Source organism: Perca fluviatilis, chromosome 1 (genome assembly GCF_010015445.1).
Source record: "Perca fluviatilis chromosome 1, GENO_Pfluv_1.0, whole genome shotgun sequence".
Classification (NCBI taxonomy): Eukaryota; Metazoa; Chordata; class Actinopteri; order Perciformes; family Percidae; genus Perca; species Perca fluviatilis.
Window position 1 is genome coordinate 27,820,551 of NC_053112.1, and position 20,510 is coordinate 27,841,060.

General features: G+C 39.5%; 1 protein-coding gene across 1 annotated transcript in view; it reads left to right on the forward strand.

The window, feature by feature from the left end:
- Positions 1-20,510, forward strand: part of ctnna2 (catenin (cadherin-associated protein), alpha 2) — a 331,452-nt gene that overhangs the window by 16,113 nt on the left and 294,829 nt on the right. Inside the window, exon 2 of the mRNA XM_039802047.1 lies at positions 8,699-8,805. Coding sequence (XP_039657981.1) covers positions 8,704-8,805 — 102 coding nt within the window. The 5' untranslated portion in view covers positions 8,699-8,703. The remainder of the gene's footprint in view (positions 1-8,698; positions 8,806-20,510) is intronic.

Here is a 20,510-nt window from a genome sequence, read left to right on the forward strand (position 1 = left end):
AACATTAGGTGATGCATTAATTTATACAATTGACATATTATTATTTATTTATAAACTACTCTAACTACTTACAACCACAGTGACTGATTTGTTGAACGTCCAGCCTTGTAAACAAATAATTACCATGAGAAGTTGACAACAAATAAGCCTGGTGTAAACATTAATATGAAAGTCAGTAACGAGTGCAGAAATGCACTTTTTAAACACTGTCTTTTAAATGTGTAACGTTAAATATGTGCACAATGAGTATGGAACGGCCAGCCATAGTGATCCTACGGCTTGACCACGTCAGTTGTAGCAGGGGAACAACTCCTTTTTTCAGCGCCACTGCGACTCTCTGTTTACATTTTTGTGTAGCCCCTGTATGGCGACCTGGCTAAAATATGTGCGGAGGGCATGTTGTAGCGCTTATCCAAAGCCGTGAGCCTAGGCTTGGTCACCGTACTGAGGTGCATCATATCTTTCGCGATATACTCTGTTACTGCTTGAATCATTTCCACAATCCGTTCTGAACGTTCGTATGAAGTTACGCAGCAACTTGGCAAACAACTGTTTGTCTTGGCAGATAAAAAAATTCTAGATCCCATCTTGTCCACTGCCACCACCCCCTCCCACACACACACACACACACACACACACACACACACACACACACACACACACACACACACACACATACACAGCTCAGTTAACACCTGGTCAAGTGAGGTAATTACTTTACATCCGCTAGCAGTTGTCTCTCTGCCATATCATCAGCATTATTATATAGAAGAGCTGACACAAGCAGGACCTAAGGTAATAATATTGTTTAATGGGCAATAAAAAACAAACAGTATCAAGAACACCCTACATTAGGTGACAAATGAGCTGACACACAGGAAACGGCAGCATGTGGTGAGCTCGCTACAGATGCCATTGCCATTACCAATCCTCCATTGTTGCTACCCCTGCATTCTGATAATAAAACATGCCATTCAATCAGCAGTGAGAGGATGTTAAATGTTTGTCCATGTGCTCTTACCCTCCATGTACACAACCCTCATCTTCTCAGTTCTCACTCACTTTCTCTTGCCAGCATTCACAATTTAATTCCTGTAACTGGATATTTGGCTAAAATTAGATGAAAAGAGAGTTTTGAGGAAACGGAATCAAAGTCACTAAAAACAATCACAGCAGCAAGAATTGTGCATTAAATAGTTTAATTTCTTACCCTTCTCAACTCTAGCAGTGACTTGCTTGCATACTCCATCACAGTTGTGCAAAATTCAACACCAGTATTAGGTTAGAGAGGGCAGAGCAGCAGTGCAGCGTTGAAGTTGCTAATTCAGGAAAAGGTGTGTGAAGCCACGGAGCTAATAATGAGAGAATTTTGTGTTTCTACATAAATGGTTGTACGGTTTGTCAGCATTTAGCCTAGTAAATTGTTATCTGTTTTTGTATTTTGATTTCAAAGTGCATCTAAAACACAATTAGCGTTCAGTTTATGTTTGTATGCTAATCCATTTATTATTGATCACGAAATTTTGAGAGTCAAAGACTTTTTTAAGCACACATTTATGGTGAAAATGTATTTATTTATGCCAAAGACAACAAAATTCTGGTTGGCAGGTAACAATTAAAAATATAAAATATAATGGAATATAATGCAGTAAGGGGGCTTTTCCAACTACACTTGACCACAAAGTCCGGTTCATTTGATTAGTAGCCTATGAACAGGGCATAACGCACATTTTTTTTTCCAAGGAGCACATTTTGCTCCTCAGTCAAAATATTTAGGAGTGACCTACATAAGATAACTGCTATTACTGTTGTAGCTAATTTGTGCAATAATACAATAGTGTTATACAAGTGTAATGTTTTCTATTTTGAAATAGGTCTACATTTTATTGCTCAATAAATTGTCAGTGATGTTGAATATGCAGTAGTAGTGTAACGAGCCGCTACAGTTCGACATGCATGTGAACCACGGATTAATTTCAAATTTAACCATCATAGTGTGAGACGGAGCGGGACGCCGCCGCCTCTCAGCTTGTTCAGGGAGTCAGGGCAGTGTTTATAAAGCGGTTGCAACTGGTTTTCAAGCTTACTATTGTACGGCTCACATAAGGTGTTAAATCAACTGTACCGAAACACTGTATTGGACTTTTATTTAACGCATCTATGAGACCTTTTCGCAGGTTTATACTGTAAATACCAATACGCATTAAGCTTGTGTAGGCCTTTATAATGGCTGTAGATGAGAGAGAGTCTGGCTGCTGAAAATCAGACCTTGTGGCGCTCATGATTTTACTTTGACCTCATTGGGGGGGCGCCAAAACCCCCCATGTACCTATAAATCAATTGCATTTTAAAGATAGTGAGGGGTTTTGGAGTCTTGCCCCTAATGCAGTGTTTTCATCAACTACGCGAGTTATATGATTATTCATTCATTATCCTACACAATGATACTTATATTTTGTGACTTGCCAATTAATGTTTGAAATGGTATTGAGTCTACTGTATTTTTCATTTATTCCTCTACCAGTAAATAGAGAAAACACATCTCGAGAAAGCAGAAATGATTAATGAACGGAGACAACTTCAGTATTATTTACACCAACACACAAAACAAGAAACCTAATGAACAACAAAGCTACAATTTGGCGCGCATTCTTTGCCAAACTCAGCAGGAACAGTATCTGCAGGCTGGTGATGAATTGAGTAGTGGAAACGCTGCTTTCCAGCACTGAAACGAATCGCTGAACAGCAGCAAATGGAAACTTGGATTATCACCTGTGAAAAATTTTCATTTGAGGTCTAGTGTGTTGCTCGTAGAACTCTAAGGTAAATTTTGAGACTGCAGGTAGCAGTGTTGTTGAATTAGATCTGATTCAGATGTTTCAGTTCCCATACATAAGGAGGGCAGATTATTAGAAACACCTCTCAACATAATGCGATTGTCACGGTAACTGCAGTATAAAAAGAGTCCACGCGGCATTAAGGTACACTGATAGTTTATATTTAGCTCGGTAATATACAGAATCCATGAGTGCAACATGCCAAAAAGAGCTGTTGTTGGACTCAAGTTTTCTTTTCCCTCACTTTATTTCAAAACTGCTTGAATGTTTGTCTCTATATCAGTGTCTAGCCGAGAGGAGTAGAATATTTATGCGGATTCTTGTGCCGTGCTTTAGAATAAATCCCCCAAAACTAGCAGATGGCCCATTTTCCTCCCTGCGTATAGTGTTATTCTAAACCTTCTGAAATGGCACCATCCTTCCCCAAAAGCCTGTCCTGGGGCAGAAGGGAACAGTCGTTAGATTTATTCAGAAAATAAAGAAGAAAAAGACAGCAAACAATGCTTGCTTCAACTGTACACTGCAAAAGCAGGTATATAGGAACACAGAGCACAGTACACGATCATGCAAAACCACACACAACAGCTCTAGAAAATACACACCTACCATAAACAATGAATTGCCTGTGCAGTCGCTTTATCTGTATTTAAATTTTATTTTTCTCATGCGGTAAATTATTAATTTTCTATGTCTCTCTGTCTTGTTTTCTCTGATCATTCGTCAGTCACAGATGTACAGATACACAGTTGTACACAGCAGATGGCGGGACCTCTCACAAATTGCAACAACTGAAATCTGACTCATGCTCTTCACCAAAAACACGTTTGTTAAACAAAACAAAAGATCTGAGAGGGAGAGATTTTATCCCTCCTCAGAAAAAGGCTCATGTTGTGGTGTGAAGGAATACCTTTGATTTTGTATAAATGACAGACTTCATTGAGATTGTGTAGGGAATGTGGTGCCACAGTGACAAGTGAGCGAAGGACGATGCAATACTGAACTCAAAAGTAATATGACCGCCTTGCCACATTGCTTGTTTACCCCTATTTCACTACAGCACATTGCTATCTAGGATGGTGTGGTTGGATTTGTGTCAGATCACTTTGAAGTCTTTCCTTCTTTTAGTTTTGTGGATGTTTTTACTTTTTCCAAAGCACAAGGCCAAGTCATCAAAACTGTGGGACAGACTGCATGTTGCTCATCAAAGTAAACACATTCTGGTTTTTATTGATTTCTCTGCACAGCACTGATGTCATAACTGCAAACCAGTCAACTTTTGGCAAAATTTGGCAGTTTGAATAGAAATATGTCACCCTCACAATTCCAGTAGATCCAAAGTCTTATTATTTGGGGGTGGGTGATGTCTGTGCTCTGCCTAACAGAATACGCTACAATTTCGATACCTCAGTTTTGATGCCGGTTCCTTAACGATAATTTTTTCGATACCATTTTTTTAAAAATCCATTTCAACATCAACAAAAATACATTAAACACAAAACTTTTATTTTATAAAAATTTAAAAAATTCTGGTAAGGCTGCTCACTCAGAGTAACATTAATAAAACTGGTTGTGCTTTTGGATAGGGGTGCACTAGTCAGATACTCAGGATTGGTTAGGCCTAAGTCTGAACTTGGCCAAAAAACTCCCTGCTGAGTTCAATGATACCTCACACAAGACTCTACGTCATATACAGTTCATTAGCTGTGAAAGGGGGCGTGGCTTAAGCATAGGGGGCGTCCCAAACCATGACCAATGAAAACGGAACTCTCTGTTGAGTTCAATGACACTTATTTTTTGATTAATCAATTTCATTGTTTTGTTTTTAAAATGTCAGAAAATAATGAAAATTGAAATACATTTTCATGAGTCCTGGGTGAAAGAAAAGTGAATGTTTGCATACTTTTCTCTGTAAATTAGTTTTGCTCAACATTTTGAGCACCTATGTACCTTGCTCATTCACAATTTGCAATGTGTGAATATTTTCTAGCTCCATTGTGCAAGTGTTGAGGTTTTTCCAGAAGTAAATTAAGACTGCACCGTATTCCACTCTCCTCTCCACCACTCAGTGGCCCTCATTTATCAACCTAACGTAGAAACCAGCGCAGATATGAGCGCAGAAATCGTCTTACGACAGGCTTCACGTCCGATTCATGAAACGTTCGTATCACACCAATCAGAGCGTAAGAATGGTTGTACATTGATAAATGCAGCGGCTGGAAACGATCGTAATTTAAATACCACGCCCCAATATATTCTCGGTTTTGAGGCCTCGCCCCTGCAATTTACGACATGGCGAGACGTAATCCGGCTGAGAAGCGGCACTTTTCAGAGGTGGAGATTGAAACCCTGATATCTCAGGTTAATTTGCACTAACGTGTGTACTATTTGGCAGCCTGACAACTGTTATTAAAGGCTGTAGAAAGAAAGAGATCACTGATGCGGTCAACAGTGTTGCCGTAGTAAATCGGACTCCAGCTGAAGTTTATTTAATTTATACATGCTTGACATATGTATTTTATTGTCCTAATTATAGGCTTCTATTGCAATCTCTTAGGCCTACATGTAGGTATACTTATATTTAAATAAACATACGGTAGCCGTCCGGAGTTTATGCAGTCTTTTATTTTACTCGTGTTTTTTTTTTCATGAGTCAGAATGAGGCAACAGCTGAGGGAGAGCGCGTGTCCTCCGCCCCCCGTGCTGGACCACCACCTCGACCCTGTCTCCTGACAGCTCATGGGCTGGAAAAACAAGCCGAAATAACTCGGTCAAAGGCAGAAATAAATCATTCACTTGAAAGAGAAACAAAAACCTGAAGAATAAATAAAAATGTTGTGCATCGTCATGTTTCCTGTATTGAATATCATTGCCAAACATAACTAGGCTACCTTTTAAAAGCGAGGAATAATATCCTGTCTCATTTGTATAGCCCCAGTTGGGGTGGGCTGGACACTGCTCTCTGGGCATCGGGTCATCTGGCTCCATCACTACATTTATGGCACCGTGTCTTCCTGCACGATGTTGTGCAGAACCCCACAGGCTAAAACAATGTTGCAGACCGGCGCATAGAGGTCTTCTAAAAGAGCCAGATCTGCCATTGCTGATAAGTGATCAACTGATGACTTCTCCTTCTCCTGTTAAACTGATTATATGCTGCACCGCAAGTCCACACTGACTCCACAACTTGCGTACACGAGTTCAGACCAGACGTGAGATTTTTTCGCAGCCTACGCTCACGTTCAAATTGATAAATGCCGAGCTTTGCGTAGGAATCGGCGTACAACCGTCCTATGCCTGTTTTAGGTCGTACGCACGTTTCATAAATGAGGGCCAGTATGCGTAATTTAAAAAATGTCAGAACAAAGAAATGATATGCATCATTCCCTCAGGTTCTGTCAAACTACTACTGCATGAGAGATTGATAAGTTGACAGACGCACAGAGTCTGATTTGTTGTCCCTGTCCAGATTTCCTTGCGGGGACCAAAATGTAATGACACAGTTAGCATAAGCGAATACCTAACTTTTTTTTTAATCTAAAGGTCTGCGCTCTTTTGAAAGAACTATAATGTGTTGGAGTTTCATCAATAGTGCCAGGTTGCCAGATTTCCTACTGTTCATCCATCTTTAACCCACTGTTTGTAATATTAGGGGCCTGTGGCCCAGATCTGTCATTTGTAGTCACATTTTTTACTCCCTTCTGCCTCATTGACATTGGCAGTAGACTGAGCCAGTCCCAGCTGGCCCATTCTGAAATTGCTTACTGTAGAAACACATCCCCACGGTAAAACAGACTGCTACCCCCATGACAGCTGCCCAGTCCACACATTCACCTAATATAACCCCACTGAGCTTAAGGGTTTTAACAACTGTAAAAAGAAATTGTAGATTGTCTAAAAGAACTGTGCAATTGAGACTCCTTATCGCAGAGCTCAGTACCATTTCAGGAGTGTATATTTTCACTAATGTGACTTTTTTTGTTTTTGTTTTGTTGTTTTCTACGATACTTAAAAGTGTCTCTAAAAACGATCGTCAGATTAGTTGAGGTTCAAGTTAATTTTATCTCCAACTTTTCTCCTGTTTTTGTTTTCTTCTTTACCTCTTTCTTTACTTTTTTTTCTTAATTTGGACCCTCATAATACAACCGTGCAGTACAATGCAATGTTTGTACCTGAATGATTTTAAGTAATCAGCAATGTGGACAAATGTATGCCAAAACTCTACTTAATGACATGTCGCCAGACAACGGAAGAAAAACCGTACTCCCTGAATTTACTGTACCCTTACTTGTTATAGGCGGATGATTCGAGCTATTGTCTCAATGACCCTCGACCCAAACAACCCCCAGGAAGCTTTTCACCTGGGGTCTAACATTGGGAGCGTTATGAGTAGCGTTATCAGCTGAATGACGCTTATTAGCGGGACCCACGTTTGTATCCTTAAATTACCCACTATCGCCCGAAATGATACCAAACGTCTACATATAGTAAGTTATGCTCTCGATAAGTTGTATGGTAGCGGGTTTGATAAGTACACCAGAAGTTTATGTAAATAACACTTGCCTGCTGGCTTCTGCTCTCTGCTGTTGTTGCGGCTTAAGACGAGTGCTTAGGCCGTCTACAAATTACAACACCGAAAAGAATGCAACAAAATATTTATTAATTTAATGGTTTTTTAAAGTAAGTGCTGTAGTATAACTAGCAGGAGACAAGTAATAATTGAGGTAAGTTTGGAGACGTTACCTTATTTAATCATTGAATTAATAAATATTTTTGTTGTAACTTTCTTTGTCGTATTAATGTGTAATGAAGCGGCGCTAGCACGTCTAACTGCAGGTAGCAGCAGCAGCAACAGAGAGCAGAAGAGAGCAGGCAAGTGTTCATAAACTTCTGGTGTACTTACAAACTTTCCAATCCATCGTTTTATGAGAGCATAACCTATTTGTACTACTTGTAGACGTTTGGTATCATTTCGGGCATTGTTAGTGGGTAACTTACAAGATACAAACGTGGGTCCATTAGCCCCTGCGCTAAGCTATTCAGCTGATAACGCTACTCTAGCTAACTCTCCCAATGTTCGACCCAGGTGAAAAAAGCTTCTGGGAGGGTGTTTGGCTCGAGGTCATGTTGCAAAGGACCCTAGGGTGAATTACTCCGAACCATCACTTTAATAAGTTTCAACTCTGGAGAGATACATTGTAATGATGGAGTTAATTAGAAAAGTTAATTACAGAAATGTAAGGTTAGAGAGGTGGCTGGCCATTCATTTATGGTTTGCTGGAATTGTTGACTGTGCTTTATTTGATTTGATGTGCAGAGCCAAGACTTTCCGACTGTCAACAGTTACTCTAATGTTGTCTTTGAGCCTGTAGTTTTTGCCTGGGCTTCATTATATTTTGTGGAATTGCTGAAATGTCTGTGAGGATCGACTATTGGCACAAACCCCATGATGCAATGTGGTCTCTGTGAATACTTGTTTCATGACATAAAGGACAATTAACCTCTGACACAGAGAAGGATTGCGCTATAACCACAGAATTTCTTTATCCCATGGCAAAGTTCTGTAAGACAATGCTGCCCTAGAAAGGCTTTTACCATCTTTAAAAACTCAACCCACTCTGAAACCAATTTTTGCCTATGTGGTGTCTTATCAACCTGTCAACCTGGAACATTTATGCCTGCAGACCTATATTCAAAAACAAAATGAGCTGTAAAGAGATGAACAATGCCATCTAACCTTGTGAACACCTCTATCCACCCTGTCCTCTAAGGCAAACCTGCCACAGCGTTTATGTTTTAATGAACCAAAAGCTTTTCAAAGTGAAACATTCCTCTAACCATTGATCTGCTTTTGCTCCCAACAGAGACCATGACGACCGCCACCTCCCCCATCCTGTTGAAATGGGACCCCAAGAGTCTTGAAATCCGCACCCTGACTGTGGAGAGGCTTCTGGAGCCTCTAGTCACACAGGTAGTTAACTCTGTGATGCAAATGTAACAAAAGAGTAGCCAAAACATTCAAGTTTAAAAGATAATGGGAGTCTAGGGTCTCACTCAAATTGGTTGATGTCTTTTAATATACGGACTAGAGCTGGGCGATGAATATCACAACCTTTTTGACCAAATACATCAATGGCGATATTGTAGGGTTGACTATTGGTGCTTTCACAAAATATTTACACAATGAGAGTTTTGATGAATAATCACCAGTAATGTGGATACAATGACTAAGTGGGTAAAGGCAAATAATAAAACAGCTAGTAAGTGTGGTAAATTCTGAAAATTACATCACTTTACTTGTAACGCAGCCTTTGAAACCAGGAAAAGACTCACTTGCATCATATCACGATTTTACAATATCCAATATCTAAGACGACATCTAGTAGGGCTGCACAATTAATCAAATTTTAATCACGATCACGATTTTGGCTCCGCACGATCAAATTTGCGCAATCGAGCGATATTTAAAATGCGTCATTCCCTTCATAGAACAGTTTTGCAAAGCCAATCTCGCTCCTTAAACCACTGTCTGATCACATGTCTCCATGAGCCAATCAGAGCTGTTCTCTGCCTGCACCGTGCAGCTTAGTTTCTAGATGTAGACAGTCACAGAGGACAGAGTAACGTGAAGGAAAATTCCACAACAGGTAGCAGTCGGTCATCATAAGCCGCTCACAATGTTTACCAGTTTACCAGTAAATGCAACGTTTTGTCCCGTCTGTGTTGTTTTTCAGACAACAGCAGTGACCAGTGCTAGTTTGTGTCTTTTAGCTCATAGCTTTAGCAGCAGACTGTTGGACGTCCCGCTGTTGGAACCCTACAGTGAAATACAGACACACTACACTGTTTAGCAGTCAGCATTTTAGCCGTGTTTAATCCAGTTACCACTGTGGCTAACGGTAGGCTAACGTTACCTGCTGTGTAACGTGTCATTAGTGTTTACTAGCGTGACATTCAGCGATGTTTATGTTGCCTCTAACGTGGGTTTCGGAACATCAGAGCGCCAACGCAAACATGTAAGTGGCAGTGTAATGAGCCACAGAAATCCGCTTAGCTATTTTGTCTGGTAGATACCAGTCACCACATGCGCCATTAAGGTGAACAGAAAATTGCGTTGTCTGTATCTTTCACGACAAACATGCATGTGTGGAAAGCGGTCGCACAACAGCTGAAATGGCATACTCCTTCACAGTATCCTTCAATAAAGGAGGAATGTAGCACAATATGGATGTAAAAGCAATTATAATTATATAATTAAAATCAACAAATAATCGTGATAATTAATTGTGATCTCAATATTGATCAAAATAATCGTGATTATCATTTTGGCCATAATCGTGCAGCCCTAACATCTAGCCTGATAGATCGATTTCTTTGTGGTTACACCTTTGCTGGATCAATTGTTCCAAAGATGTTAAACTGTATTGGGTATTGGGTGTATTACTGCCAAAGACTTTGGCTCCTCGCCATTGACTTTGTTTGGCTTCTCAAGCTGAAGAGATGGCTGAACATGACTTTGGTCACCTTGGCTTATTGGGACAAAGTCTGTGACTAGGGTTGGATATTGTTTAGATTTTGTGGATTCTGATTCGAGAATTTATTTATCGAATTTGGCCCAAATCTTACTGAATCCTGGATCAGATTAAAGTCATTTAATTTACATAAGAAAAAAAGACAAAGCATGTTGTAAGTAAAATTCAGCAGATTTGACACAATTTTCATCTGACTCAGAATAGCTGTAAAATGTTTGTAACGTCTAGGATTAGGGTCAAGTCTCGGAGGAGTTTACAAAGCAGTATGTATATCTTCCAAAGCATAACTGTTTTTAATTGATTATTGTTCTCACAGGCACCTGAATGTACTATCAACTGCATTACATTCCAGCAATAACTAACTATAATGCCTAACCAATCAATTATGATATGCTGTTTGCAGTGACAATTTACCTATCTCAAGCAATGTTAAATCTTTGTAAGTTCATTTTAATTCTGTGCTGCCATGAGGAGTAACCAATGTCTACCTGAAAGGCACTGTAAGAAACAAACACATTCAGAAATATAAAAAGCTTTGGAAGGTAATAGAAAAACACACCACAACAACTTTCACTTTTTTTTAAGAAATCCCAAGTTTACTGTAAGCAGACTTACTCAAAGTAGTCACAAAATGAACACAGACTGCAGGTAGGACTGTACCTATTTATTTTAGAAAGACATGCTTGGCAACTATTCTGTTTTTTGAAAATGTCAAGTGCAGATGTAAATTGCGCATGCTCAGATTTAAACGGTTTACGGTATAACGCCAAGGGATCCGTATCCGGTTATGTTTTAGCTATCTATGATTGTTTGATTGCTAACGTTAACTCAAAACACCATTCAAGTGACAGCCTTTGTTGTGTTTGATTGCTAACTTGTAGCCAGCAGTGAACGAACTTCGTTATGTAGGTCCATTTTTATTGTATTGACATTACAGAAGTCTCTCGTTAGCAGGTTCTTGTAGGCTACTTCAGCCTCTAATCTAGAACTGACATCAGGGATCACGCCATGAAAATGTGATGCCTTACGCTCAATAATAAATTACTGTTATGTAAGGTACCTATCTCATTATTCTGTGGCTAACAACAAAACAAATCTGCGTGAAATCTGGTCTTTGTCGCAAAGTGATGCATGCGCAACTCACCTCTGCACTCGACTCACATCAGGTAGAGACAATGTCTTCATAAAGCTGCTTCATTGCAGGTAATGGCTGACCCACTGAAAGTGATGGATATTAGATTTGGAAAGGCTAGATTTACTCAAAGCCTGGGACTCAGAACACAGTCTGTTTACTCTTTGGTCCCCTAGAGAATGTATTGTATTGTAGCTATTGATTGTAGACTTTTGGCCAGCTTTACCTGTTACATCAGCAATACTTTTATCTCCTATTGTCAACTTTTTGTTTGCTTTCTTTTGTAAACAAAAGATTACTATAGTGTCTGGGTTTATCTGAATTTACACACAAAACCCCCGCTGTATACTCTTATTACACTTATTTGACTTAGAAGCGCGACTAAGTCATTGTTTTGAGTCATGAGGAAGTCTCAAATCTTCCACAGTCCTAAACAAGTCATTAAGCATTCTTCACCAAATTAAATTAAAGCACCAACAGAACATGATAGCTGTTAAATTTTTCATCAAATAACAGTAACACAAGGATGCTTAATAAACCTTGCCTTTATTACTTTTTTAAACTTATTCAAATGTAATACATGGGTAGCCTCAGTAAACAACAAAATACAAAAGCTGATGTGCAGTTACAAATGAAATTAGATGTATGCTGTTTTTAAAATAAGAAATCAGTCCCTCCAGGATTTTGCGATGTCGCGATCGCAACAATTCACGCAAATTCAATCAATCACCGTGAATTCGGTGCAACTTGCATTTTGACCAATCACCGCAACTTTACCGCAAATTTGACCAATAACCGGACTTTCCCGCGACTTCAACCAATCCCAGCAGTCCCACGTGCCAGACTTAACGTCAGTATGTGACTCTGAGAGCCACTGACCAAGCGGGAGTGAGAATGGGTTGACGTAACACACGTACTTCGCCAAATTAATTTCCTTGTTTCTGATATGAAGACAGACGTGTGACTCGAATATCTCACATTTACCAACCAAACGTACAGCAAAAGACCGTGCAAAACATTTCAGACTGCCCTGCCAACCTGTATACATTTTAACATCAATGTATGCTGTAACAATATTTTACTCTAAAGTCGCTGTAAGCTGCTGCTGTTTCAATCCTGTCGGCTATCTGCAGCGGGCGGGGCTGCTGCTCAGTTCCCCCTGCGACTAACACGCACACACACACAAACACTTGGGTGGATGCAGGAAATACCGGAAATGAGACGTACAGGATGACAAGTCGTCTGTATCCCTCTCGTCTGCTTAGTTTGCTGTTTGCTATCGCTCTATTTATCTGTACATACTGTCAAGATGTCTCTGCTTTGCTTGTTTATGATTGCCAAACACTGCTCAACATTCGAATCTCTGCTGATATATTATCTGAAAGACATGATTTTGGAGACCGCCGCTCCTCAAGCCTTCCTCCTTTCCTGTCGGATATACCTGCGTATCTGTGCCGTTCACCTGTTGTTCTTCCCCGTAAGAAACGCTTCGGGTGACGGGGAAAACGCGGAGGTGTGCTGGTCCACCTGTGTGCGTCCAGTCTGTCACTGGCCCGACACACGAGAAAGGACATACTTTGGACCTCGTGCTGTCATATGGTTTAGTTGTTGCCATTAGTGAAATATGCGACACGTCTTATTTACTGTGAATGTCCCCTGCACGGCCGTTTCTAAAGAGCACTTCAACTTCTACTCTAACTCAAGTTTTTTGATAGAGCACTTGTACTTTTACTCAAGTATGGGTCTCTAGTACTTTATACACCTCTGGCTGAATGACACTACCCGCTCTCTCAGATGTGCCTGCAGAAAAGCTGAGAGAAAGTGGAAAAAGGACAAACTCCAAGTGTCATTTCAAATTTTACAGGACACATTACAGCAATACCAAGGAGCAGTTAAATCTGCCAGAACTCATTTTTTATCTCACCTGGTTGCTAATAACACCCAGAGGCCTTTTAAAAGTGTTTAACTCTCTTATTAACCCTTGTGAAACTGACTGTGCTGTGCCATCTACATAGTTGTGTGAAAACTTCCTGAAACACTTAAAAATAAAATTGCTGGTCCGAGCTTTTCATCCACACCAGTGACCCCTCTGTTCCCCCTCTGTATGACCAGCTGCCTTCCAGCAGTTTGAGCCAGTTTCACTCCACTTTCTCTCTGACATAGCCAAGCATCTTCGTCCTGCAAACTGCCTGCTGGACAGTATTCCTGCACGCTTACTCAAAGATCTTTTTAACACTGGCCAGAATAGGAAATTAACTAACAATGTAAAGATCAACAAGCCACTGACAGATATGTTCAAATTTGATTCATTCAATAAATTATTATTGTTTTGTCTTAATTCCACCCCTATTTTCATATTATACCAACATTTGCAGCATCCTGAGCCTTCAGAGTAGTTTTATTCTCCCCGAAATAAGTTTACTTTTTATTTTTAAAGAATTATAGCCAAAAAAACTCTCTCGCAACTTAATTGCAACAAAAATACAAAAGACATTGCAACTTTTGCAATTTTTTACAAAAGCTCCCGCTAAATAAGGCATTTGGGTGGCCGGGTTGGCTCAGTTGGTAGAGCAGGCGCACATATATAGAGGTTTACTCCTCGACGCAGTGGCCGCGGGTTTGACTCTGACCTGTGGCCCTTTGCTGTATGTTATTCCCCCTCTCTCTCCCCTTTCATGTCTTCATCTGTCCTGTGGAATTAAAGGCCTAAAATGCCCCAAAAAAATCTTAAAAAAAAATAAGGCATTTGAGGCCGCAACAATCTCAAGTAAAGGCCACGAAATCCTGGAGGGACTGAGAAATGAAAGTGCTGAACTCAACAAAACAAATTCCGGCAGTGCAAACATAAGCAGGGATTGATCTTATTTCCATGAAGTATAATGTGTTTCTATAAGTATTTCTAAAGGCTTTCTATAGTAACCCATTCTTCTGTTTTAATAGATATGTCATAATTGAAGAAGGTTGGGTAGGGTAATACTCAAGGTCTTATGAGTCATACGGCTCCAAGTAAAATCACAAATCATTTGTGTTAAAGTCTAAGTTGAGTTGCAACCCTTTTTGATACTGTCAAGTCGTGTTGAAATTATAACATTTGTACATCTGACTCCGTTTTAGGTCATGTGACTTAAGTCTAGGGTCTCATTCAATTTGCTTTTTGCTTTTCTTGTTTGGTGAAACTGACAAATGTTATCCCTTACACCGGAGAAATGCAGGCTTTGGGGATAAAATCTCTTCAGTATTATATTGTTTATATCAAATGAGCCAACATACCAGAGAAAGGGCTCTCTTGCTTTTGAATAGGATCTATGCAGGCATGCATCACTTGTTGAAGTCACTAAAACAGCATAGTACATGGCAGCATTTGGTGCTGACATGTAACATGCTCAAGTAAATATGCTTAATATCATCCTTGATACCATACTTGTACTATTTTTTTTATTGCTTGATTTTTGCCGAAACAGCGCATTTTGTGCCGAGACAAAGTTCAAGGCAAGTCATCAACATAGCAATAAGAGCACATCAACAGATGGCTGAATCAGTTGAGAATGTGTTTACTCCTCATTCATTTTATAGGATTTCTAAGCTTGAGTTATTGCTGGCCATCCGTCTCCTCATCCCTGCCTGTATAACATTATGGGTTTTGGGCTTATTTGCTGTAATTGGATTACATAAAAACTTCCAATGAACCACCATTACTGTTTGCTTGGAAGAAAACCCAGACATACATTTTTCAATTAGCATCCTCACCCTAGTTTAAATGGCATTGGCATCAATTATCTTAACAAACTTTAAAAAACGATATACTCTAATTTTAGGGAGTATATGAAATCCAACTCCGTTGTTTTCCATTCAGACTTGCATTGTGTGCAGTCTATCAGCCACATCCTGTGTTTGTTCTGATGAATGGTCATCAAAGTGACAGGTTGGTAATTGCTTAATGTTAGCAGGATGAAAGGCTGATGAGCAGCTTCCTCTCTTGACACATAGTGATCATTATTAATTATTTTCTATAGCAATGCCTGACTGCTTTCACATCAAATGATGGGTCTGACGACCAAACTGTTGTATCGAAAATGGCTTCTTCTTTATGACATCCTAATTTCTCTTTATTGAATTAAATTTCACTGTTTTTGCAGAAGTGATCCCTGGATTTTTTACAGACAGCTTCATTCTGAGCGTGTGAACTCCCAACACAATTCTTATCGATTTAGCCAAAAGAGAAATAATTCAGATGCAGGTCTTTTGCCAAACAGGTCTAGAAATAATAAACATCTGATCTTTTCAGTCCTGTGATCTAGGGAAATATTACTAGAAGTTGATTGACATTGAGTTTTAAACTGAGAAATGGTGTGGTATTTGCCTTAGAACTACTTTTTGTTAAATGTGCTGTAACTTTATTTGCTCTCTCCATCTGACTGTTACCTCTCTAAATTGATGGATATTGATCACAGTTGATTGATGATTTACCATCCACTGTAATGCACAGCAATAGTAAAACGCTGCAACAGAGATGATATTGGGGAAAAATGCGTTTACTACACACCAATGGGAATAAGCACAACAACCAACTATGGTAGTTTATCTTTACTGCAATTGCATTGGAAGTGAAAAGCATTTTAGAATATGAACGAGACACTGATAGTTTTTTCCTGTCAATTTAAATGATTCAGTGTTTTTGGACGGAATAAAAGGTTGCCTCGGGGGGGTAGACAAACAGGCTCGCCCTGACACTGCTTAAGATTGCAGGCTCATTTATCATGACCAAGCTTTTCTCACTACTGCTGGAGTACTGGGCAAGTCCATAGCTAATAACACCGAAGGGGCTTACTTTATCACTGTGTATGAAGGCAGCATGCCTCTGATATAGTATACATTTTTTTTACCGCAGGCGGTAGCAATATTTCTTAAAAGAATTATACGAGGTAGCCTTGAGAAGCAGGTGGAAAAAAAAAACAGGTACTAGAAGTTGGGCTGTTTTCATTTACTGTGGCCTAGACTTTATATATGTTGTTATGGAAATGTCCGGGCACTGAACAGAAACCAGTTGGCCATAATAATGTATTTGGTTATAAAAAGTGGAAAGGCTTTGATATCCACAGAAAATGATGTCAGAACTTTGGCACTGGGCAAACTTTTGCCTGAACTAGCTTAACTCACAGGCAGTCATTGGATACTCTTATGCAGTATTGTTGTGGCTCTTTCTATTATGTACACATTAATATGACCGTTTGAATTAAACCGTTGACGTGAAAATGTACAGCATTTCACTTTGGAAGACACCGTTAACTTCTGGGGAATGAGGGTCAGTATTTATGTGTACATATGGTCTTGATAGTTAAAAAGGTAACATGTCATGCCAATTATGGAAACAAGTTGCATTGCTTGCTTTTTATTCCTTTCATTGAAAGAAAACATTATATTATCCTTTATTGAAGGAGAAAAAATCGAAAATTTCTGACGGACTAATTTCTGTCTAGCCAGTGAAATGTAATACCAACATTTGGGTGATAAAACATGGATGTATCCAATATAATGTATTTACAAAAATAAATAAATACATTACATCACATTAGTCATCATTGCACAGATTTGTCTTGGTGCGTGTCCTACTGATAGATTTGCATTTCTGGTAAATATCATGTAGTGTATCTCCTGTAATCGTTAATGAAGTAAAATCTCTCCAACCCAAATATTCAGGGTGAGGCTTCATTAAAGCCTGCAAATAAGCAAATAAGGCTTTCTTTATATGTGCTTTGTTTGCTTTATTTGTTGTGTATGCGTATTGGACTTCCCTTTCGAGGAACAACTGAGTGCAACTATAAATATTCCATTTAATACAAAAAACAGAGACAGCCAGTGGAATGCTTTAATGAACTAGTCAATAGGAGTTGCTTTTTTACTCCTGTCCACCAATTTTTGTTAAGTAAAACACAAACACTGTTTTGTGTTTTCAAATAATACTCTACTCTACAGTAAAAGATACATTTGCTGTTAAATTCATTTTTCTCAAACCAACAAATTCAACATTACAATTCTAGCCAAATATGACTGTGACTTGTCATGACGATGGTTACAAATAATAACCCAGTCATAGTTAAGATTAAACATTCAGTTGTTACATCCCCCCTGACTGTTTAATCCTAAAGAGGCAACATTATCCAATATTTTTAAGAAAAGCACAGATTAGAGAAAAGTCCAAAAAGTGCAGTAAGTAAGTCCGTTTTTTTTCATCTTACCGCATTAATTATTTCATGACCCCTCAGATTTATCTGACCCATTAATAGTACTTAGCCTACCTTTTCACATCATCACATCACATGTCATTTAGCTGACGCTTTTATCCAAAGCGACTTACAATTGCTATATATCAGAGATGGCACGCCTCTGGAGCAACTAGGGGTTAAGTGTCTTGACCAGGGACACATTGGTTGATGTATCGCAGTGGGAATCAAGCCCGGAGCTCCCACACTGCGTATCATATCCACTCCACCATCACAACCACCTTTTACTTAAGTGGGATTTGAATGACTTTTATTTATTATTATTTTACATATTTTTTACATGATTGTATTGGTACTTTTACTCACTGTAAGTAAATGATCTGAGTACTTCAAAACATGACATGAGTACCCAAGCAAAGTGGACTTAACCCTTATCTCTTTGTCCTAATTTCACCTCTTGGATGGGATTTCCACCAATGGGATGTTAGTTCATTGACATGACATTCTGCCTCCATGTGATGCAGGAAAGAGCCTCTCTGCTGCACTGTCTGTACAGTTTGCTGGACCAGAGAGGGCTATCAAATAATGTCCTAGTTATGGTTTCTTTCTTTCAGGGCCTATAATTTGCATGGTTGCTTTCGATACTCTAACATGGATTTATTCATGGTGAGTACTCATGCCAACCTCGTCAGTGCAACTTTCTTCTCTTACTGAATGTTTGATCTCAGAGATCATCTCTTATGTATTAGCTTTGCATAATAACAGAGCTGGAAGATGGGCTGTGCTACATGCACAGCTGATTCTGGTCTAGCACTGTATGAACTTCTTCATATGTAAATAACTGACAATTAGGACCTGTATTACTGTATGATAATTGTGCAGCCACCGCAGGTGATTGGTTCTCTTTCATTGTCACATGGGTAAAAGCGAACACTGGCTTGATAATGAAGGCCTTTAGTAGTTCATGACCCCTCAGATTTACCTTGTGACCCTTTAAAGAGGCCTGACCCCTAGGTTGGAAACCACCACTGCATATAAACGTTCACTTTTGATACTTTAAGAACATTTTAATGATAATACTTATTAGTATAATAATATAATAACTTAGTGTATTAAACCTAGTAGTATAATATTAATAGTACTTAAGATCATACCTTTACTTAAAGGAACACCCGACTTATTGGGAGTTTAGCTTATTCACCGTAACCCCCAGAGTAAGACAAGTCGAAACATACCCTTCTCGTGTCCGTACGTGTTGTAACGCTGTCTGACGGCCCCACCGGTAGCTTAGCCTAGCACAGAACCTGCAGGTAACTGGTTCCAACCAGCTGCACTGACAATAAGGATGAGGTTAACGCCAACATGTTCCTATTTACGTGTTGTGATTTGTAGAGTCACAGCGTGTACAAAAAACAACGTAACATGAGACACAGCCATCTTCTAACCGTAAACAAACCGGGAACTATACTCTCAGACAGGCTTGCTGCAAAGCAAATCATTCCACCCAAGTACTATATTCTTCCGCCTGAGAATATAGTTCCCGGTTTGTTTACAGTTAGAAGATGGCTGTTTCTCATGTTACATGTTTTTTTTGTACACGCTGTGATTCTACAAATCACAACATGTAAATAGGCACATGTTGGCGTTATTTTGTCACTTATTCGGAGCAGTAGGATTGCTGGAAACAGTCACCTGCCTGTTCTGTTCTGGCCTGATGCCGCTGGAGCTGTCAGACAGCCTTACAGCACGCACGGAGATGAGAAGGGTATGTATCGACTTATCTAACTCTGGGGTTTACGGTGAATAAGCTAAATTCCCGATAAATCGGCGTGTTCCTTTAAGTGCGATTTTGAATGTACTTCTTCCACCACTCTACAATAAATGTATACACTGTTAAGTCCTGCTTTGAGGGCAGACAAAAACTCTGAATGAAAGAGTGACATTGAGGACTATAGTTTACTACACAACATAACATGAGTAAGGAGCTGCTTGTCTATAGTCACATTAATCATTGATTAGTTGTGTTTGGGAAGCACAGCAAAACAGTATTGTTGTGTCCTTGGCATATTGACTTCCAACCCTGTTAATGGGCTAGCAGGGCACCTGAAGGGCAGAGTTTGCTGTCAGCAGTGGATGCTCTAACCCCCTTTGTTTTTGTATATCATCCAAGTCCAAGGTTTGGCTCCTAGTATTGGTTGGCACTTGACACACATACACATACACACACACACACACACACACACACACACACACACAACACACACACACACACACACACTCTCACTCTAGTCAAGGGGCTTAACATAAAGGGAGGGGAGACGACGGCGGCAAGAGGATTAAGGCTTCATGCTGCATCACTGTCATAATCCATTAAGCTAGCGCAAAAGCAGGAAGCCTGGACCTCAAACATACACTTTTTCGAGGCAAGAAGGGACACTATACTTTTCCTAAAGGTTTTTTATTGAAACCACATTCGCTCTCAAAGGTTGGAAAGTAGTCATCATTTTAGGAATATGACGACAGCTTGTTGACAACAGTAGCATCTAATGACTTTGGGTTATCTCAGAATAGGGATGCTAATTTAGAGGTTTTTTTCTGACTGACAGCTGACCCTCTTTAACCGATCATTAACCGTTAACCTGCCAAGCAGGAAACAAAGTCCCTGTTCACTAGTTTTAAAGATTTGAAGATGTGAAGTTCTCCACTCTTTGTACTATTTTCTATCCCTTGTTTGAATTTGGATGACAGTATTTCTAAGAGGCCATGTTACAGGAAGCAATCCTTAAAGCTG